This window comes from Seriola aureovittata, chromosome 21 (assembly GCF_021018895.1).
Source record: "Seriola aureovittata isolate HTS-2021-v1 ecotype China chromosome 21, ASM2101889v1, whole genome shotgun sequence".
Taxonomy (NCBI): domain Eukaryota; kingdom Metazoa; phylum Chordata; class Actinopteri; order Carangiformes; family Carangidae; genus Seriola; species Seriola aureovittata.
In genome coordinates, this window is record NC_079384.1 from 3654807 (window position 1) to 3675976 (window position 21170).

Here is a 21170-nt window from a genome sequence, read left to right on the forward strand (position 1 = left end):
TTATACTTTGTTACAGTCCATCCCTGGTTTTTAGTTACTGAATATCTACCAATAGACAATTGATTATAATGCATAAAGTGTTTTATTAATTATCTTACATTCAGCTTTTCTCAGAATTGAGTTACTCACAGTTTCTAGTATTATTCATCTCATTGTTTTGGTTTTATGTCGCAAAACTTTTCCATAAAGTTTAAAGTTCACATTCTTCAGATGTATTAAACTGAGTTAACTGATTAAAAAACCCCCACAAATGTTCGGGATCAGCCAAACCAAACAAATGTTTTTGTTGCGCTTCTGAGTAACAAGACACAGGTCATCCTCATCTAATTATCTCTATGTGCTTGTTCTCTGACAGTACTAATCATTTTATGAGCTTCCACTGATGGAGTGCCAACAGTCTGGGGAGTATAAACAATTGCAGGAAGTTGTGGCATCGCAGAAAAAAAATGTGGATGTGCGTATGTCCTTTATGCATCATCCCAAGAATGGCTTATATACATAAGTGTACGTTCATCAGACAAACCCAGTGCAGGCTGCGGTCCACCAGTGCAACAAGTGATCCTGAGAAAAAGAAACATCAACATGTCCGGGACAGAAACCAAAGCAGAGGTCTTCACGGTCGGTGGATTGGAAGCTCAGGAGGCAGAGAGAAGCTCAAGCAACGAGGACAAGAAGAGATGTTTGTATGAGCAGCATGTGCAGCCGTGTCTGGCCGAGCTGTTCGGGACCAGCCTGTTCGTGTTTGTGGGTTGTGCGTCTGTGGTGGGGAACGTGGGAATAAGTGGCGTCCTCCAGCCTGCTGTGGCACACGGGCTGGTGCTGGCCGTGCTCATCACGGTGTTTGGACAAATTAGGTAAAAACTGATGACAGTCAGTGTCTTTATGTGTTCTGAATGCTCAGTGTTCTTTGTCTTTGTGAGCTTTTTTTTTTTACAATATTAGAAAGGTCTCCATGATGTTTTAGTTTAGTCTTGATTTAACAAAGTCCTCATGTTGTTGTTATCAGCTCAGAGACACAGAGTTAAGTTGTCTATGTTTGTTGTAGTGGGGGGCACTTTAACCCCGCCGTGTCCTTGAGCATCTGCCTGTGTGGAGGGATGGAGCTGCTCCGGCTGGTGCCTTATATCCTGGCTCAGATGTGTGGAGGGATGATTGGTGCCTCTTTAGCCAAGGTAAGGAAATATCTATGGAAGCTCATTTCTGCCAGAATTGAAAAAAAAAAAAAGGTTTAAAGTTTTAACTTGTATAGTAAGAATGTTAAAATGTTCGATAATAAACCTTTAATCCTGACTTTGTTTGGTAGAAATAAATAATTAAAAGTGAAAACCATTCTCTCTCCAGTCATGTTCCTCGTGCACTGGATGATTTATATTCATTTCGCTCTGCTTTCAGGCAATCTGCCCCACCAGCAGTTACAGCGCTGCCCTCGGAGGAGCCCTTCACCCCGGCACCACTGATCTGGGTAAAACCACGCTGGCAGAGGTGATAATGACTCTGCTCCTCACCACGGTGGTGTGCATGGGGGCCGTCAACAGGCAAACCCGCTCACCGTGGGCTCCCTTCTGCATCGGCCTCACTGTGACGGCCAACATATTTGCCGGGTAAGTGGCTCAGTAGGAATCAGTAGCAGTAGATTGGTGCTGAGGGCCAGAGAGTCACTCCCAGTCCTCTCACAGCCTGGACAGCAGCCAGGATTTCATACATACTAAAGGTCACAAGAGCAAAAAGATATAAACTGTATATGTATTTACTTGTACCTGATGCATGTCGTCACATAAGGAAATTTGTTTATATTTCCTTTTTTTAACAGATATATAGATTGTTTTTCGAGAGAAATACTTATACAAGAAAATGATGAGTCCATTGAAATGAAGACATGAACTGACTGCTGCATGCTGCCAGGTGGCGACATACCGATCAATCATTGATTCATCTGAACTCCTCCAGGGCGTTCAGTTAGATCCCCAGAAAAAAATACAGATGACATAATGACAGCTACAGCTCTGACGACAACATTCCTCTACCGTGTGTATATCATCACTTATCAGATGGATGCCAACATTCATTAAAGGTTTTATTTATTACCTTGACCGAGCTGGCTCACTGTCAGTTTAATGTTTAACATCTGTCGAGGGACAGTTTTCACGTAACCATCACTCAACAGCAAAGATTGATTGTGTTTCCACTTGATCCAAAGTTTGTCCCTTTGAGTGCAATGTTATCATCATTTAATTCCTGGTTATGTTATTATTGATGCATGAATGTGTAAGCAGTATTTTACTGTTGTACAAAGCATCATATTGAGTTTATTTTTTAATAATTATATAGATAATTTGAATTTTAACTATAGAAAAAAAATATTATGTACTTAGTTATTTTCCAGACTGTCTTCATATTACAGTTCATTACACTGAATACTGTTCAGGTAATACTGTGTGTTTCTGCACACTGCACTGTTAACATTAAAAGCATAAAATTATTTTGCTAGCGTAAGAATGAACTTTATTTATCAACTTTTATTTGTTATAGACAAAAAGTGTGTTAACATTTTGAAAGTAGCTGGTGTTTCAGTGTCGGCCTGCGCTGTCTGTTGTTTCAGAGGGATGGTTTCTGGAGGCTGTATGAACCCTGTCCGAGCCTTCGGTCCTGCATTGGTCGCCAACCATTGGAACCATCACTGGATCTACTGGGTTGGACCCACGTGCGGTGCACTCCTCACTGTCAGCTTCATCAGGTGTGTATATGTCAGAGAAACACTGGTAGGTTAAGATTCAGATGCTGCTTAACAGGCTTTCTACAGTTTTTGAACACAATAAAACCTTAAGGAGGTTATATGCAGAAATAGCTGGTGATGACAGTTAAAGGTTCCCTGTGGAGTTTATGACCACTGGTGTTGCTATGGAGCAATGTTGTTATGAGTTGGATCTTAAATATTTAAAAAGAAAAGCTTTACAAATGTTTTGTGCAAAAGAAAATGCAACATGTTTGTAAGACTTCAAGCATATGCACATTGCGTTTTGGTACTGCTGAATCCGAACCATGATAAAAACCCCACAGGTTACCTTTAAAGGGGCTATTTGTAAGTTTTCTCTGCTGCCAAATATGGTTTCCTGCCGGGAGCGAGGGGTGGTGATTGTTGCTTCACAAGAGCTTCGGCCATCGGTGCGTTTAATAAGACAAGAGGTCATAATACGCCCTCTGAGCAATGCTACGTCTTCAGGGCAGATAAGACGAGACGGGCTGGGGCTAACTGATTAGCATGCTAACTTGAATAAAAGAACATAACATTGGCGTTACTTTACTGGAGACAGCTCTTAGTGAGTAAAGGAATGAAGTTTGATGTTGAAATTTCAACGTTTCCTCTAGACTGGTAAGTAAACAGCTGTTAATGCTAACGTTAGCTATGTGGTAATAGTGTGCCCGTTTGGTGATCCATCATGTTCTCAACCTGATAATGAATCGTGTGCGGTGCCGTCATGATAGACCAGTAATTGAAGTATCGCTTCTTTTTGCAGGTTGTTGTTTGGTGACCAGAAAACTCGGGTTGTACTGAAGTGAATATCTAAAAGAGAGAAAGGAAAATCCTACTGACTTGATGACAGCTTTGACATTAACGAACATTTCTCCAACTATTAGATTAGAACATTTTTTAATTCGTCAGCAAAATGTGTGCAAATGTATTTGTACTTGGATCAGCTGTTACTGTTGGCAATGACATGTTTGTATTTCACCATTCAATAAAGTGTTTGATGATATGACAGGGCTTTGATCGCTACTCCAAATTTGGACTTAACATGTTTGATGTCGGCTGGAAAAAGTCCACAGACATTTGGTCATAAATCTCCTACAATTTCATACAAATGATTATCTATAATTATCTATTTATAGTCTCTTTGTACTCATTGTTTGGGTCAAAGTCCTGAATGGAAAACCGTGCTTTGATAGCTTTATTACTTAAAAGAGAGTGCAAGGACAGGGCACCACACCATACAATAAAGCTAGATTAGAATCATAAACTGGTGTCTTTCAATCAACTAAAACATGGCAGTAAGTTACAATGAAAAGCTTCTTTTTTTTTGTTTAAAACAGAAGTATTTCAAAACTATACATACTATATGCATCCTGGAAAATGGATGATAATGGTTGTACTACTTAGTATGCAAGACTGAAACAATCACACACTGCATGTAATATTTTTTGCTGCATTAAAGATGTATGATAAAGTAATGCAGTCACGGATAAAATCATATACATACAGCAGCAGCTTATTTAAAAAATACTGCAATAAGAATTAAAAGTTACACGTTTAAATGCAAATTGACAAATTAAGGGACGAACCATCATAAAATACGGAGTTTGGCCTCTATGACCCCAAAGGGATCAACACCATTCTCACAAAAAATATTCCCTTATTAGGCATCACTGGTGATAAAAGTATGGTGAGACCCTTTAAGTAAAAAAAAAAGCAACACTATAATGTAAAAGTGTAAAAGCACTGCATAGAAGTAAAACATATCAGCAAGATGTTTCTAAAGTATCAGAAGCAGAAGGACTGTCGTATGATACATACCGTACACCGCAACAATATAAAGTTACAACAACAACTGGATCTCAAACAATGTATTTTATTTTAATAAGGAATAATAAATTAATGATGATGATGATTAAATAAATGTGGTGTAAAACAATAGTTCTCTCAGCATAGAAGGAAACATGCAAGTAAAGTACCAGGATCTGAAAATCATACTGGAGTCTAATACTGGAAAATGTACATGGAAAATATACTTTCAAATGTGAAAACACTCAGTCTGATATAATGTTCATTTGTGCAGAGTAAATGTGTAGAGTGGAAAGCGCTCGACGGCACGAACCTACAACAGTGTAAAGTCCTTGGTCAAGGGTTATCTTATCTATGTAGGTTACTACGGGTTGCTCCAGGTTTACTCCTGCATCCAAATAAAATAAAATAATGGTGATGATGAATAAAAGACACGTCCTGACCAGACAGACTGTGCTGAACCTTGAACGGCTGATGCCTTTTGCACCCTATCATCCCTTTTACAAAAGGTCAATTTGAGGTCGCTTTCAAGGAGCTTGGCAGGTGTCAAAGAGAGAGATTGTATTGACATAATGAATCTTCACCTTTGATTTCTTTTATGACGTGTGGTGCAACTCAAGTTCAGCGTGTCAGCTGCAGGTGATGATTATAAATAACCACATCACCTTGCGCACTGCAGTTGATATAGTCTCCTGCAGACAGGCTCCGGTCTAAGTGCTGCAGGTACACAGGCAGGCTAGCACCAACATCTCTGAGCCATCTGTGAGCGTTCACCCTGGAACAGAGGTAGAGTCCAACGAGAGGGGAGCAAAAAAAAAAAATGGGAGTTGAGAAAATGGAAATGGAAGACACAGACTCTACTCTTATGGAGAAAGGCAAGAAACCACCTGTGTCCAGACCCCCCAACAAATATGAGACGCTGTTCCAGCCCTGCCTGGCCGAGATAGTGGGGACCATGTTCTTTGTTTTCATTGGCTGCGTGTCCGTCATCGAGAACGTGCCAGCAGCTGGACGGGTGCAGCCGGCTCTGGTGCACGGGCTGGCTGTGGCGGTGATGGTGGCGGTCATGGACAACATCAGGTAAGAGAGTAAAAAACAGAATCAAATTGCTGTTGCATTTCCACTCGGAGTATTGCTGTGTTATTCGCCACATGATGATCAACCTCGGCCGTTCAGAGGACTCATACATGGAGTGGAAAGGGTCTCGTGCAGTTCGCTTGATCGCATCTTCTTAAAACCAGCTTCCAATTTTGCTTTCAACTTTTCCTTTGTCGCTTCTTTCCCTCCTTCCAGTGGCTCCCATTTCAACCCTCCCTTCACTATTGCCATCTACCTGTGCGGGGGCATGGAGCTGATGATGGTGGGGCCATATCTTGTCAGCCAGCTGATTGGAGGAGTCCTTGGAGCTGGAATGTCCAAGGTCATTGGAGAATGAACCACATACTAAGAGTGACACTTCTGCAAGGATGTATATTCAGGCTCTTTTGTGCACTAACATATGAAAGGTAATTAAAAGTGTTATCCGTGTCTTATAGATAATGACCCCTGCAGAGCGCTATCACAATGCCACAGGAGCAGCGTTTGATATCCTCAAGTCAGAGAGCCAGCTGTCCGGGGCCATCTTTGGGGAGGTGGCTATGACCTGCATGGTCACCATGGTGGTGCTGCTGGTGGCAATCAACAAGAAGACAAAAACCCCAATGGCTCCTTTCCTGGTGGGCTGCACCGTCATTATCTGCATCCTGGCAGGGTGAGATAAAGGGTTTATTGAGCCTGCGCCGTGTTAAACATTTACACCCAATTTGATTTAAAAGTGACCAGCTCCCCCTCAAAAAGTCAGTTACTACTTCGAGATCATTTCAGCCCAGAGTCATGATATTATCAGCCAAATGATAATGACTGACATTTATTTCAAAGTAAAATGTTTCCAAAAAAATTAAAAAAAATTAATCAGATTAATGAGATGAGAATTTTGACCTTTTACAAACTAAAAATTTGAGATTTCTTTAACATTCATCTTATCAGAGACAAACAGGAATTTAGGTTAATTTAATTTAATCTAATATAATTTAATTCAGGGGTCAATCCCTCATAAATTCTATTTTTTTTCTTACTTTAATTAAATCATTAAATCATTAATTTATAGATTGATTTATATATTTATTATAATATTATTATAATAATATTATTATTACATATTATAGGTATCTTTTTTTAATCAATATCTCTGATCCTACCACCAGAAAAATGATCAAATGTGTACCCATGACAATCTAGCTCAGTTTGACTGTATATGAATATATTTTTTATATAACCACATTATTATAGATTGTACTATAACATTTTAACGTTATGTCGTTTTTACTGCTAAAGTTGAGTCACCAAAGACGTTTTTAGATTTTAACAGACAAAAACGTCAAATCATATTAATGATTAACATGTCGCCTGCTTTTCTTGACGGTGTAGGGGTGATGTATCAGGGACGTGTCTGAACCCTGCCAGGGCTTTCGGTCCGGCTGTGATGGCAAACTACTGGACCTACCACTGGGTCTACTGGGCCGGACCCATAGGAGGAGGTCTGGTGGCTGCTGCTTTGCTCAGGTAAGAGAAGCCAGGTATCACTGGATGTTGCGATTGAATAAATGAATAAATAAAATGACGTGAGAGAAAACAGAGGACTTACAGTGTCTCACTTTCTTCTATTTCAGGCTCATACTCGGTGATAATAATTTACGAGTCGTTATGAAATCATAACACCTTCTAGCCTGTTTATTGCCCAGGCGACAATAAACCTGTGAACAATGTCTGTCCGGTCATCAGTTTTGAATCATGTCATAATGTCATGTTCTCAATGTGTAGTTTTCTTTCTTTTTATGTCAAATTGTATGATCACTGTGTGGATTTTTCTGTATGAAATAAAAGATGGAACATGGTCGATCTCTTCATTTGTTCCTTTGCTCATAAAAACACACACAAAAAAAAAACTACCTGTAGACTTTATAGGCTGCTGATCCTTGTGCAGGTTTGAAGTGATAAAACATTTCAGGAGACATAAAAGACACCGTTGCATGAGTTTTTGGCGGCATGCTATTTATTCTTTCATTTTTCACCATTGGTGAAATGGTCGTGTTTTGCAGACCGCATCCCCCGCTCAGCGGTACCTCTCAGAGAGAGCCTGGGCCAAGTTGGACAGGAATTTGTCCAAGGCGACGTGGGCCTCAGGAGTGAATTCCTTAGGGAACATGATGGAGATCACCACGAGAAGGCAGTGGGACAGCAACTGTGGACAGAGGAAACAATTTCATAGAAAAACATTTGGTCTCCACTGCAAAGATCGATCTTAACAATTTAGATAATTTCAATAGAACAACAGTAAAATCCCAATATGTGTCTGGAACATTTCAGTCTGTTATCAGATTTCTTTCGGTTGTATAACAGAAATTAAGACTTAAAACTGCGATTGAAATTGAATGGCTTGTTAAATATATTCCCCTCCCAAGCACTCATGCGTAATTTGTGCGTAAACCAAGCTCCCCCGCGCGTAAAGGTGCGCACAAATGTTAGTGAGAGAAGATTATAACTTTTGCAAAATTTGAAAGTAACTACTAGAATATGATTTTAGCACAAAACTGATATCATGATATCCCGATGTGCATATGATGTAAGTGACCCCTGGCTCACCTTGAAGTTGGCCGGATCCACCCTCATCTGGAAGGCGTGCTTCTCACTGAGTTCCAGCAGGCCGCCGGTCAGGTCGTCGATCTTGGAGACAGCCAGACCTACTCCACTCATCACCTTCTTTCCGTGGCCTTTCACGGATGCAGAGCCGGGGTTCAGGTCGGGCCAGTGGGAGAAGTAGGTCTTGGTTTGCGGATAGACGCTGAGCATCCTGTGGAGATGGAGGGAAAGTGAAGTGGTGTGTTGGAGAGCTGAGTCAGCTGAGCGTAAAACAAAGCAACAGCACTGAACTCATTACATTAACGACGGTATTGCGACTTCTAATCACTTTTTCTGTACTGCCTTTTGACAGTGTGTGTGCTCCAGTGGCGCAATCGGTTAGCGCGCGGTACTTATAAGGCAGTATCCAGCGGAGTGATGCCGAGGTTGTGAGTTCGAGCCTCACCTGGAGCATAGGGTTTCCTTTGGTTATAATTACAAAAAAGAAACACTACCGTAAATCCTTGTCTGCCCATCCTGTATCTGTGGTCTGAAAATATGTTTAATGACTACGATGATTTACTCCTTAACGATCTCAAATTAATCTAATGATTTAGAGCGCACGAGCAATGCACAGGATTATCACTTTTTCTTTTTTGTTAATTTGGTTTGACTTCACGTTGTTACTAGATAATCTAAGTGAAGCAGTCACCAAAGAAACATAATTCACCTAATAAGTTTTCCTAAGTGAGACAATATCACAGGTTGGACCCGAGATTTTGTTGCACCGATGCTCCATTAACAAGAGCCGTGATATGAGGTCTGCAGAATCAAAGTAAAGAATAAAAAAAAACATGGCATAAACTATCTCTGGTTTTAATTTGAAATACAGGTAAACAGGACACTCACCTGCTCACTGCATCAGCTCCAATTGCATCTGCTGACTTGGAGATTTTGCCCCACAGTGCCTTGACTGCAGCCTTGTCTTTCTCAGTCAAACTCATGTTGCTTCTCTCTCTTTCTCTACCTGATGGCGATGCCCGGTAAGTTTGGACTTCTACTTAAATTCAGTTGGCTCCGCAGTCCCACCCACGGGAACGGATGCCAAACCGCGTCCCCTGACGCAGATGGGACCCCTTCATCCACGCCCAAAAGAACCTTCAGTGGCCGGATGCCAGCCGGAGAGGTGGTATCAGCTGGACACATCGTGGGCGTCAGTTGGCAAAAAATAAGATCATTTACGTATCAAGTGCAAGAGTCTGCACATGTGATCGTACGGTCTGATATATAGAAGTTAGAGGTGAGGCAGGGTTCACCGGGAGGACATCTAAGGTCACAGGAGTCAGGAGCAGAGATGTCAGGTGCAGAAACTCAGAGACATAAAACAGAGCGGGAAAAATAGTAATAGTAATCAAATTAGCAGCTCACACGTGCACAGAGGGATTTACAAGACTAAACACCCAACTTAAGTTTTCAGACACATTTTCCACCTGAAACAAGTTAAGCTCAGATGAAAATGCAACAAAAACAAAAAAACTGCGTAAGCAAAAAACTCATGATTTTACATTTCCACGTGCTAAAGGCCTTTGGGTGCTTGTTCACCAAATATCAGTCAGCAGAAACTCTTGCACCACAGAAGGAAAGTTCAATATTTTCGTACAGAGTGAGAACTCTCTGTTGACGAGCTTGTTTTTGAAGTGTTGTTTTTGATTCCAACACAGGCCAAACACAAGATATTAGGTTTTAATTCTGTTTTTGTTTTTTTTTTTTCTATGGTTCCAGACCAAATCCACACATTTGACCCACGAGGTGCATGTTGGGGGATTTGTTTAATCCCCACATTAAAAAAAAACCTGCGTTTTATTTATTAAGACAGAAAAATGTTGTAGGTCATTTAAGGATACAGGTTTCAGAAAATCAGATGACAGATTGGAAATGCTGCAAACAAAGGACTGCAAAACTATTCGGCTAATAAACATGTATTTTACATTAACCACAGCAGGCTGCAACGCATTAATTATTGCATTAGGAAATCAATTTAAAAAAAGACAGATACAACCGTATCATGTCGCAGCTGTGTAAATCATACAAGATTTATCAGTGATTGAATTTTTTTAATTCGACCATTTTTTTTTTTTTGGCTCTGGTCATTAATGTGTTTCCTATCATGGGGGTGAAATATTGCTCCAAACCTTTATCACCGAGCTCAAGTATTTTCTTAATCAAAACATTTGTGGATGTGGGCAGCGAGTGTGTGGGTGGAGGGGGCGCTGCTGCAGATAACGCCAGTGTGGCTTCAGAGATAACGCGACACTCCGCCACAGTCTGGCAAACACGCACGTTTGGCTCAATTTACTCACATTTAAAAATTCAGACTCACTGAAGTTGGTTTTCATGATTTAAGAGAAGAACACGTGCCTATATTTGATTTTTTTTTTAAGCCTCTTATGTTTGTGATATACAGCAATAAATGCAATTCAGCTATTTAATTTTTACAATCTTTGACAAATATTAGACTAATATGGATATTGATATTTATATTGAAATAAATCTGGATTCTCACACTTGTTATTCATTGTTTCTCAGGCTGTTTTCACTGAAATATTAACACATGTAAGTTGGTATTTTAACAAATAATGAATGCATTAATAATGTGGTTTCCCTATGAGGGAAAAGTTATGGCCTTAACTTCAATAAATGATGATTTAATGTGCAATAATACAGCTAAAAGAGCTCGGTGAAGTAGTTTCTGGTTCAGTTCTGGTTCTTGTAGTGCAGAACACAAGGCCTGTGCTGCCAGTTAAATGAGGTTAAAGGAGCAGAGCGAAGGCTGCAAAGACTTTGCCAAAAACTGAATTTAAACAGTTGAATGTTCAGTTTGTCCTGATTTGAAATTCTGTTTGGAAACGTATTAATTTCAAACAAGAAAATACAATTGAATAAATATATTAAATGTTCTAATTTGCAGTTTTTCCTTCACATGCACAAAGACTTGATCCGTCTGTAGTTTGACTCTGTATCTAACAGCTTCTAATCGCCCCGTAAAGCTGCATCTTGCAAAAGTAATCGCCCTCTCAAATTTGACTTGTGCTCATATCGCTCGACATTGACTCCAATTTTTTTTTTTTGGCATGTATACAAATCTGTAATGCGATCAAACCAATATCAAAACATCCAGAAACTTCTGGTGACTTCTGCGGTTTATCTGAGACGCTTCATCTCCAGCCTATCACAGCCGTCCTCTCCTTCAGGGCGGGGGGGGGGGGGGGGCTCGGAGACATTTAAATAAACGCTCTTCGGACAGTTGCACTATTCAGCGTTTTTGTTTTTAAGCCTGAACACAAAGAACCAAGAGCAGCCATGGTTGACTGGACTGAGCAGGAGCGCGGCATCATCTCCGGCATCTTTGCCAACATGGACTATAACGACATCGGCCCCAAGGCTCTGTGCAGGTACGGACAACATTGCTCTTCAAATGCAACTGCAATCATTTGCCTGTAGCCACATTTTGTGAAAAATGCATTGAGAATTCTTTCATCCTCCAACTCCCTGCTAACTTCTCACCTGCCCCCCCCCCCCCCCCCCCCCGCAGGTGTCTGATCGTTTACCCCTGGACTCAGAGGTATTTCGGCTCCTTCGGAAACCTCTACAACGCTGAGGCCATCAAGACCAACCCCAACATCGCAGCCCATGGAGTGACGGTGCTGCACGGTCTGGACCGGGCTGTGAAGAACATGGACAACATCAAGGCCACCTACGCCGAGCTGAGCGTGCTGCACTCCGAGAAGCTGCACGTCGACCCCGACAACTTCAGGGTAAAGTTTCACCATCCTGAAACTTTTTCTCTAATGCAAAATCTTTCACTTCACTTTATCATCACAGAAAAAAAAAGCTTTACACCACAGAAAATATTACAGAAAAATCAAAGGGAGCAGATTCATATTTAAATCTTGGCTTATGCACAAACATTTTAAAAAACTTTTCCATGATGCTAAATTCACTTATGAACACAAATCCACGTAAACGAATATAAAATGACCCCCCTCTTTGAACAGCTGCTGGCTGACTGTCTGACCATCGTCATCGCCGCCAAAATGGGAGCCGGCTTCACCCCAGACACCCAGGCCGCCTGGCAGAAGTTCCTGGTCGTGGTGGTGTCCGCTCTGGGAAGGCAGTACCACTAAACCCCAGCAGCCTCCGCCCCTGGTCACCCGAGGGAGATCTCTAACGTCTGTTCACATGTGTTATGTGTCTCCTTCATGAAGAAATAAAAGCCCACTAAAGCAAAGCTGAACCCACTTGTTTGCGCCATTTCTTCTTTTATGAGTGCGTAATTACGCACAGCCATAGCTTTGGTAATGGCTGGACCCTAAACCGCCATAATACTAATTCAACATTATCAAAATCAAATATATATATATCAGATTAGTGATACTTTGTAATACTGACAGGATTTATAGTGTCTTTATTGGAGGTTTAAGGGGGTTTATAGTTGTCATTGCATTGCAGTGTGAGGGGCCATTGGGGGCCTCAAACAGTGAACCTCTGCTGATCTCAGCGTCAGTTTTTAATGTTAAATTATTCACGTGTAAGCTACTGTGGTTCAGGTTCTGTATTTATTCATTGAACTGGAATGCCTTGCAGAAGACAACGTCGCCTTTTCCTTCATGTTATATTAGCGAATCCACCTAATATTCACTGTACTGGCTCAGATGACAAGAAAAAATTAAACGGACTTAACTTTGATTTTAGGCAACATATTGGAGGATCGGTATGAGGTCAAAGGGCGCATCATAGCGGTAAAGCCTAAGATACTACGGAGTTGACGATATGAAACTACTCGTCCACACAGGTAACACCCCTCCATATGCATCACGTCCTCACCAATATCACATCTACTGTAGAAAGCACCATGTCATTCATCCCAATATTCAATATCACTGCGCTAAAATATGAGGAATTAGAAACAACTGAAGGTGTAACTAACATCAACGTCAGCTAAGGACTTTAAATCAACCGTTAGATGTTAAGTTAAACTTGTTTCGATGCTGCACAGTTTGAACTCTCGAGAACCAGAGTTCACAAGAGTTCACGAGTCATTCTCAACCTGTAATGACTTTTCTTTGTGTCTAGGTTTAAATATGATATTTAAACATTTCAAATATGAAATGAGAATCTCTCTAAACTTGGGCAAGAGAAAACTTAATTTTTTTTTATCTTACGTTTGTTTTTTTAGGACAATGTGTATTTGTTTCTTCTATATTTACATTGCATTGTATGTTTTTTATTGCGCAAATAAACCTCTCAAGGTGTTCTCACTTGTTAGATCACATTTCTTGGAACGAGCTATTTTTCAGAATATTTTTAACAAATTATTCTTTTATTAAAAAATGATAAGAATGATTAGAGACTGTGGGCGCAGGCTCTTTGTATATGCAGACTGAAGGAATCCTCATACTTATTGTGTTTTTCAGGGTCAGCTGAGGACAAAGGGGATCACGTGAACTCACCACACATTTCGACTATCTCAGACTGCAGTTCAAAGCCGATAAGAGCTCCGACCCTCCCGAAGCCTCAGTGTGAAGAATGGCGGTCAAAGCCACACGACACCTGACCCACGAGAGAAAAACAAATAAGGTGAAGAAACTAGAATCATTAACTTCAACAGGCAGAGAGAGCTGGACATATTATCTGCCATGTTGAATGTTGATGCATTTTATTTTAAACCATCTTTTCTTTGTGCTTTCCTCTCACCACCGAATGATTTGTGGCTGCATGAGAGGTTTGAGAAAGCTGACTTCATGAAAGAAAAATGTCTTAGTGGAAAGTAAAACTAAAACAAAAACAATTCAAAAACTAAAACCTAATTCAATTCTAATTAACTAGCCCATGGAAACTTTGATGGACATTAAAATCAAAATGTTCAATACTTGATTGCAAAATCAGCAATATTTTCTTGACCCCGGCCGCCATAGATTTGTTTTTCAAATTTATCAATACACCCAGACAAGGTGGTGTAGCAGTAAGTCACAGCGTGTAACTTCCTGTTGAAACCAGCAGGTGGCCCCATTTGAACGTCTCATGAAGGTGGACTTGAGGACTAGTTGGCATTTCACTTTTTATTTTTGCAGTCGGCCAAGGCAAAATGAAATGTTTAAGCATATTTGAATCATGCTTCCACAAAATCACAATCACGTAGGCATAAGTCACATTACACGAGTGTGTGTTTGATTTTACTGGTCTTTGCGGTTTCTAATCTTCTTGTGGTAAATGCAGTAATTCTGATGTTAATGGTTTGGAGTTCTTAATGGAAAAACTAGGAAATAAGAAGATCCCAAGGTTGTCTTAAGTATGCTTCTTTCCCGAGAGCATCACATGTGTATTATTTCAGCACCAGAGACAGCTCAGCATTTATAAAGTTGATTTCAGCACCAGAGACAGCTCCGGAATTTATTACACATTTATTTAAGCACGAGCGACAGCTCAGTATTTATTACAACTTCATTTCAGCTCCAGAGACAGTTCAGTATGTAACATTGTTAATTTTCTTTAAACCAAGTTTGAAAACAAGACCTGCACTTAAAAAATACATTTCTAAAGGTGAATACAGGCAATAGTGGAAGGTTACATCTACTTCAAAGCAAGACAATGCAACTCTTGGTGAACAGCGGCCTCTGCAGCCAGAAGTGGCGACTACAGACTCATGTCAAGTCAGCATTCAGCTAATGTGATTGACCAAAAACCTCTGAACCCACAGCCGTTGTGGGCTAAAATGCAGATGCTAGGAGCTAGTGTCTTTGCTTTGTTGCATATTGTTGCTTTAGGTGAACATATGAATTGCATTGTTTGCAGTCTGAAGAGTAACATACGTGTCCCTGCAGCCTCTCATGTCTCAGCTCTCCTGATGATATGGGGCTCTAAACAGGAAAACAGAAAGTTACAACTTCTTTATGTGTGGCATTAAAAATATATGAGCAAGAGTTTTTTTTCTTTCTTACGTGATCATTGTATATAAGAGTATTGCATTACTGCAAATGCCTCCTCTCTGAGACAAGGGAAACAGACACCCCTGAAAGGAGCATTTCCAACAGGCAACACCGCAATAAACAGCTGGAACTAAACCAAAAACAAAGAGGAGAAAAAAGACAGATTAATGAATACTGAAAATACTTGCAAAGTAGATTATGGAAAATATGATTAGAAATAGCATCAGGACTTAAATTGGAGTTACCTTGTTTTGCTTGGCTGTCAGCAGCATGGCTAATGCCTCGTCACCTTCTCCTGCTGTCTGTCAAGCTGCAGAGGCAGGTCTTCAGGTTCACAACTTTAGCTCAGAGGCTCCTCATATTCTTCTGTCTCTATCTTTACAGTCACAGTCTTTATTTCCGACTCCACTGATTCCTCTTCTGACACCGAGTCTACGGACAGCTCCTCTGAGACTCCAGAGGCCCCTGATATGACTCTGATCTTAAACAAACAATTATAGAAAAAAAAAGGAGGAATACAAAAGGAAAATGAAAATCTTAAGTGCCAAAATAAAACAATTATTTATTCTGTTATCCCAAGTACCTGTCAGCATCTGTAGCTCTCTAAGTGTCATAATAGCTGCTTGAATCTCTACCAGGATAAGAGCACGGGTCATATCTAAAACTCTTGACCAGTGTGTAGTTTGCAGTCACAAAATTAAGAGGAAAAAGTGTAAATGTATAGCTGTGAATAAACAACACAAATATGTAAAAGCTGAGCAAGAAGAGACAATTACTCATGTTTCAGGATTCCCACATTCACTTGGAATGAAATGATTTACACGCTCCTCAGTCTGGCAACCCACATCTTTATGAACTTTAGACTAAGAACTTTCAAATAAGTTAAAACACAAATATTATGCCTAACTTGACTGATATTAATATATTGGATGTGTAGAAAAGATATTGATTGCCTTTACAGTAATTACTATAAATATATGCTTGGAATAAAAATACAATCATGGTTTCCCTTATACTGATATCTAATTTGTACTATACAAATGTTTGTGTATGTATTTTAAATTGTGGCCAGTAGATGTCGCAATGTTCAAATGAAGCATAAAGAAATTAAGCTTTTCTCGATCCACTTTGATGGACTGGTTCAGCTTCAGGCACATCCCCAGCACTCACCGGCAAACCCTCCGGAGAGGTTGTCTTCCGTCGGGTGCGGCCGGACGGCAAAGCCCATCTGAGCCTGGGTGTAGTTGGTGAAGCTCTCCGGGGAGAAGTGGAGGATGAAGACTTTCAGCCTGGTGGTCCGAGCGTCCTCTGGCAGCCCGAGGATCTGCAAGCCACCGGAGAGCCCGCACTGGGTCGGCGGGGAAAGACAGCAGCTTGGTTGTGCTCTTACAACCCGGGAAATTACATGAGGTCACCATCCCGGTAAACCGCGGGAGGCTTACTAGCTAACCATGCTACAGTTCCCCAAACAAGCTAACAACACTACAACTGTTGCCATCACTGCAACTCCGAAAAGTTGACCTAAACACGAAAACAACGATATATTATACTATATATTCTGAACACGCATTATAAACTGTTAACATTATACACACAATTTGTGGCAAATGCACTTTTGAAGAAATTATAGACATTTATTCCATATTTGTAAATAAAGCGAGTACGGTAGGTGAACTCCTCCTCTACAGCGACTTCCTCGTTTTCTTCTTCGTCGCTTGAATTGGCGGTAGGAAGACTCAATACCGCCATCTACAGGATTGATGTGAAGTGTCAGTATTCTGAATGTTTCCCACCTGTTCCATTTAGTCTTTCATAACGTGTTTTTGTTGATAAAAGCTGTCATTTTAAGTTAAAATATTTTATCTTATTTTATTTTTTTCAATTTTCCATCGGTGTCTAAAAGTTATAAAAGGAAAACGTAACCCTCCCTCCCTCCACATCTCCTGCACAGCCGTGAGCACGCGGTCACAGCCCGTCACGTCAGAGAGGCAGAACCTCCCAGCGCCTAAACTTTTCCCGTTGTTGCGGTTTTGGTTTTCCTTGGCTTGTGTTGAGGTGAGTGGTGATGAACGAGGGGACTGAGCTGCCAGTGCCTCGAGTTCACAGCGAATTAGCCAAAAGACTAAAACAAATATAGCTAACTTGTGTCTTGCCAACGTACACACATTAGCTACTAAGCTAATGTAATAAGTTAATTAGCTAAGGTTAGCTCTCTCTTTCTCACTCGTTCAGTCCTTTTAAAGAAAAATAAATGTTCTCTAATATCATTGTTTATCGTGGTAGGCATACAGGCTAATGTACTGTACTTAAGGGGAGACACTACAGGTGAACTTAGTAAAATTTGTATCTAATAACCACGTTTATATGCAAATGAGGCGTTAACCAATTAAAATGCGCCAATTTGCATACATTTGCCAAGGCACTGCATGTGAATAGGATAAAAAAAATGAACTAAAAGATTTCACCCCAGTTAATTGTTGACATTAAGACACTATTTCCCCCTGAAATTTTATATTTAAAAATGCAGATTGTTCAGTGTATTGAGGGGAAATCTAAACATGTAAACAGATAGAGGGTAAAACAAGCACCACCTTAATGTGTATTTTGGAGGTTTTCTTTCCATTGGTGTGAAAGAAGACATGTTATGGATGCTAAATAGACTGAAGTCTTAAAATTGACCAGTACATGAAAAAACCTGCCTGTAGTGTCCTGCCTTAAAAATTAACTGCATCATTTTAATTGTAGGCTCCTAATTTAATAACTATTAATTCTGTTGGTTTGTTATATAATAGATCGTCATCAATGACAACAGATACATGGTAAAGACAGACCTCCCTCAAATATGAAAGGAAGAAATTGCAGGTACACAGTGTAACTAAGTCATTTTGTGTGATGTGCAAAAATAAACGAGTTATTCTTGAAAATCCTTAGTTCACTATGTCCCTCTCCCTGGTGCAGTCAGTTATTCTAAATATATACTAGAAACTAGTAGACTAGAAAACATGCACAATGTGCCATAGGTTCCTTTGTTGTTGCTTGCTCTTGTGATAAAACTAGAAATAGTGAATATTGAAGAAGACCATTGTCTCTGTGTGAGTTGATAATTTTGTAGAAATATGTTGAGTATTAAACATTATGAGAGGTGCCCTTTTTTGAGCCCCTGCTCCCCAAAATGTCTGTGCAAGTCCCTGAGTGCCTGAGACATGGCTATAAACTATATGTAAAGATACTTTCCATATAAAGTCTATGGTCACATTATTTTTTATGCATTATTAAGTCCTTGAAGATATATTGTTATACAGCATAACAAACTCTAGTATATTAATTGCACATTTTTTATTATTACAAAACCTTACACAATAACAACAACTACACAAACATAAATATTTCATATCATATAGCATCATAAATGTCTCGTATACTTCCTAGAAACACGTGGCTGAGTCTCATCTGTATTTCTCGGCGAGCACAGCTGCGAAGGCCGACAGGTACTTGTCCATGGCTGCATGTGCAACTGGTGTGAAGTCTTCGCCCATGTGACAGGCCAGGGTGACGAGCATACAGTGTGAGAAAAGCTGCAGGAGAGGTGAGGCTTTGTTACTGACAAAGAATGGATGAAGAGTAAATAAATGTGTATTATAAAACACGAGGATCCTTGGTTTAACATGGCTGCTGCTGTCAGTTTTGTTAACCTGTAATATATATATGTCAAAAGTAATTGACTTAGGGTTTAAAATCAACTCTTTTTGTGGGTATTTCACTGTAAAAGCTTGTTAGTGGCACACACTCCTCATGCCCGTCATTAGATCTCTTTAATAAAGAAAATGTGAATCAATACATACACTTGATTTTCACGGTGATGAGGAAACAGGCCCAATTAAAAGCTTACAAATACAAAAAAAAATGTTGTGGTCTGGAGCAGCTGCAGGGAGTGAATCAGAAAACACTATTCCTATCCATCTATAATAAGATTCAGAATAACAATGATCCCTGCAGCAAACAAACAGCAGGTGACCACTCACAGCATTTTGTATCAGACCTCTTCTTACTGTCCACCTGAAGCAATGTGTCATTTTCGAGCCCCCATTTTTGGGCCTCCCCACCACCACTCACATCAGACAGACCGTCTACAATGCTCTAACAACAAGGTTGCAGATCAGGCAGAATCTAGTAGCATGATACAAGTATTTTATATAGGAATCATTCGATTGTTGTGCAAATACTTAATATATGAAACCTGAGTTTACTTTATAGAAAAGATATCTCACATAAACACTGGCTTTGAGGAGGAGTTTGATTGACAGGTGGTTTTTGAATCTCTAAACAAGTAGTCCTTCTAACTTCAGTGTGATTTGGTCTGATATGGACTGATAATGACTTTACATAAGAGAAACCTAGAGAGAAACCTAAAGAGTAAAAAAACATTGGACACTAAGAGACACACATTTCAGTAAATAACCATTTCTCAGTGGAGATTAATCTGTATATTTTCTACTCTGTCTAAGGACCAGCACCTTGAAGTTAGTTGGGTCTATCCGGAGTTGGTATGCGTGCAGGGTCTGCAGAGGGGCCAGGGTGACGGTGAGCTGACTGATGTCTTTGGCTCCCTCGGCTATGGCCAGGACAATCTTCTTCCCGTGAGAGAGCAGGTGAGCAGAGCGGGCACTGATGTCTAGATGGGAGAAGTACGTCTTGGTTCCTGGGTAAGAGGCGAACATCCTATGAGGAGGAGACGGGAACAGTGAAATGAATCTGAATGGCTGCTAATGGATTTCTGCCCATGTTTGTGACCGAAAAGCTAAAAGCATCAAAAGCTGCTTCTCATTACTGCAACAATCATCACTGTCACCATCAGCATTATCACAGCACGCTCATTTGAACATTTCACATCACTGTTTGTAGATCACTGGCAGCATTTAGAAACCACTGAGGTTTGATGAATTAGCAAATTCTGATTTGTGCATCAGCATTAGTGTAATTGTAATTTACTTGCATGTCCTCCATCGTCCCACTTCCCCAAATATGCTGGAACTAATTACTTTATCAATTGTTAGTAAATAATTTACCAATGCTTTATAACCATCTTTTAAAGTTATGGATATTAATAACTCGTTAATAAATGGTTATAGTCAATCAGTTCTCCAGGAAAACATGTTGATAAAGTCATAAATAAATGGTCAATTTTCACTTTTTAATACAACATCAAAAGTAAGCGGATCAATAGTTGGGGCCTAGATCTTCATTGATGAGCATTTAGCAACACACATCAGACTTTTCTAAGCAATACTTCTGTGGAAGAGCGGCAGGTTACTTCTGTTTGATCTGTTCTAACCATATATCATTTTAATATCTTTAATAATTTTAGATACACATGACATCTCCTGAGAGTTTATTCCAAATACACGCTAGTTTACATTTTAGAAATGCCTGTACAACAGAGTGTGAACCTACCTAAGAAGCGCATCTGAGCCAATATCTTCAGCCACAGGAGTCAGTCTTCCCCATATTTCTGCAATTAGCTCTTTCTCCCTCTTTGAGAGCATTGCAGCCTATTGCACTGAACAACAGAGAATTAACTGTAGCTGAATATCCAGAGTGTGAGACGGCTTTACAGCTGAGGTCAGAGAGAGGTTCACAACAGGTGACGAAGCTGTTAATCAACCATTTTATCACCACATTAATGCGGTTAAGCCAAACGCAGACAAGAATGCTGAGTAAAAGCAGTAACAAGTAACAATTCCTCCTATGTGAAGAAAAGGAGGTGTAATAGTAAAAGTCTGAGGCATCAGCCTTGTTGTTTTCCTCCTCTGCCTTATCGGACAGCAGCCAGGGCAGGGCGGGGGCTGCACACCACCGCGCTATCTGCTGCTTAACGTGCGTCACACTGGCTATTTCTACCATATCATTCATGCGGCTGACACTGAAAGTGCAGCTGGTGTGGGGTTCCCCAGGTTCAGTTTTTTTAAAGA

General features: G+C 40.2%; 5 protein-coding genes and 1 non-coding gene across 6 annotated transcripts; 4 read left to right on the forward strand and 2 right to left on the reverse strand.

The window, feature by feature from the left end:
* The first annotated feature begins 395 nt into the window (after positions 1-395).
* On the forward strand, positions 396-3707 carry aqp8a.1 (aquaporin 8a, tandem duplicate 1). Its single transcript, XM_056366782.1, has 5 exons — positions 396-854; positions 1046-1172; positions 1393-1601; positions 2600-2734; positions 3516-3707. The coding sequence occupies exons 1-5, from the start codon at positions 583-585 to the stop codon at positions 3556-3558; spliced, it is 786 nt and encodes a 261-aa protein (XP_056222757.1). The 5' UTR covers positions 396-582; the 3' UTR covers positions 3559-3707.
* A 978-nt stretch (positions 3708-4685) lies between these two features.
* Positions 4686-7495, forward strand: aqp8a.2 (aquaporin 8a, tandem duplicate 2). The gene is made up of 5 exons (XM_056366353.1): positions 4686-5638; positions 5852-5978; positions 6094-6308; positions 7025-7159; positions 7267-7495. Exons 1-5 carry the CDS (start codon positions 5379-5381, stop codon positions 7310-7312), a joined length of 783 nt encoding a protein of 260 aa, XP_056222328.1. The 5' UTR covers positions 4686-5378; the 3' UTR covers positions 7313-7495.
* Positions 7496-7642: 147 nt separating this feature from the next.
* hbae5 (hemoglobin, alpha embryonic 5) lies at positions 7643-9711 on the reverse strand. Its single transcript, XM_056366824.1, has 3 exons — positions 9125-9711; positions 8240-8447; positions 7643-7838 (listed from the first exon to the last, which is right to left on the reverse strand). Exons 1-3 carry the CDS (start codon positions 9217-9219, stop codon positions 7710-7712), a joined length of 432 nt encoding a protein of 143 aa, XP_056222799.1. The 5' UTR covers positions 9220-9711; the 3' UTR covers positions 7643-7709.
* On the forward strand, positions 8596-8689 carry trnai-uau (transfer RNA isoleucine (anticodon UAU)). Its single transcript has 2 exons — positions 8596-8633; positions 8654-8689. It is a non-coding gene; the product is annotated as a tRNA-Ile (tRNA).
* A 1744-nt stretch (positions 9712-11455) lies between the features above and the next one.
* Positions 11456-13813, forward strand: LOC130162925 (hemoglobin subunit beta-like). The gene is made up of 3 exons (XM_056366823.1): positions 11456-11667; positions 11808-12030; positions 12271-13813. Exons 1-3 carry the CDS (start codon positions 11576-11578, stop codon positions 12397-12399), a joined length of 444 nt encoding a protein of 147 aa, XP_056222798.1. The 5' UTR covers positions 11456-11575; the 3' UTR covers positions 12400-13813.
* Positions 13814-18517: 4704 nt separating this feature from the next.
* On the reverse strand, positions 18518-21019 carry zgc:163057 (Hemoglobin subunit alpha-D-like). The gene is made up of 3 exons (XM_056366848.1): positions 20653-21019; positions 19716-19920; positions 18518-18776 (listed from the first exon to the last, which is right to left on the reverse strand). Exons 1-3 carry the CDS (start codon positions 20742-20744, stop codon positions 18648-18650), a joined length of 426 nt encoding a protein of 141 aa, XP_056222823.1. The 5' UTR covers positions 20745-21019; the 3' UTR covers positions 18518-18647.
* Positions 21020-21170: the final 151 nt, after the last annotated feature.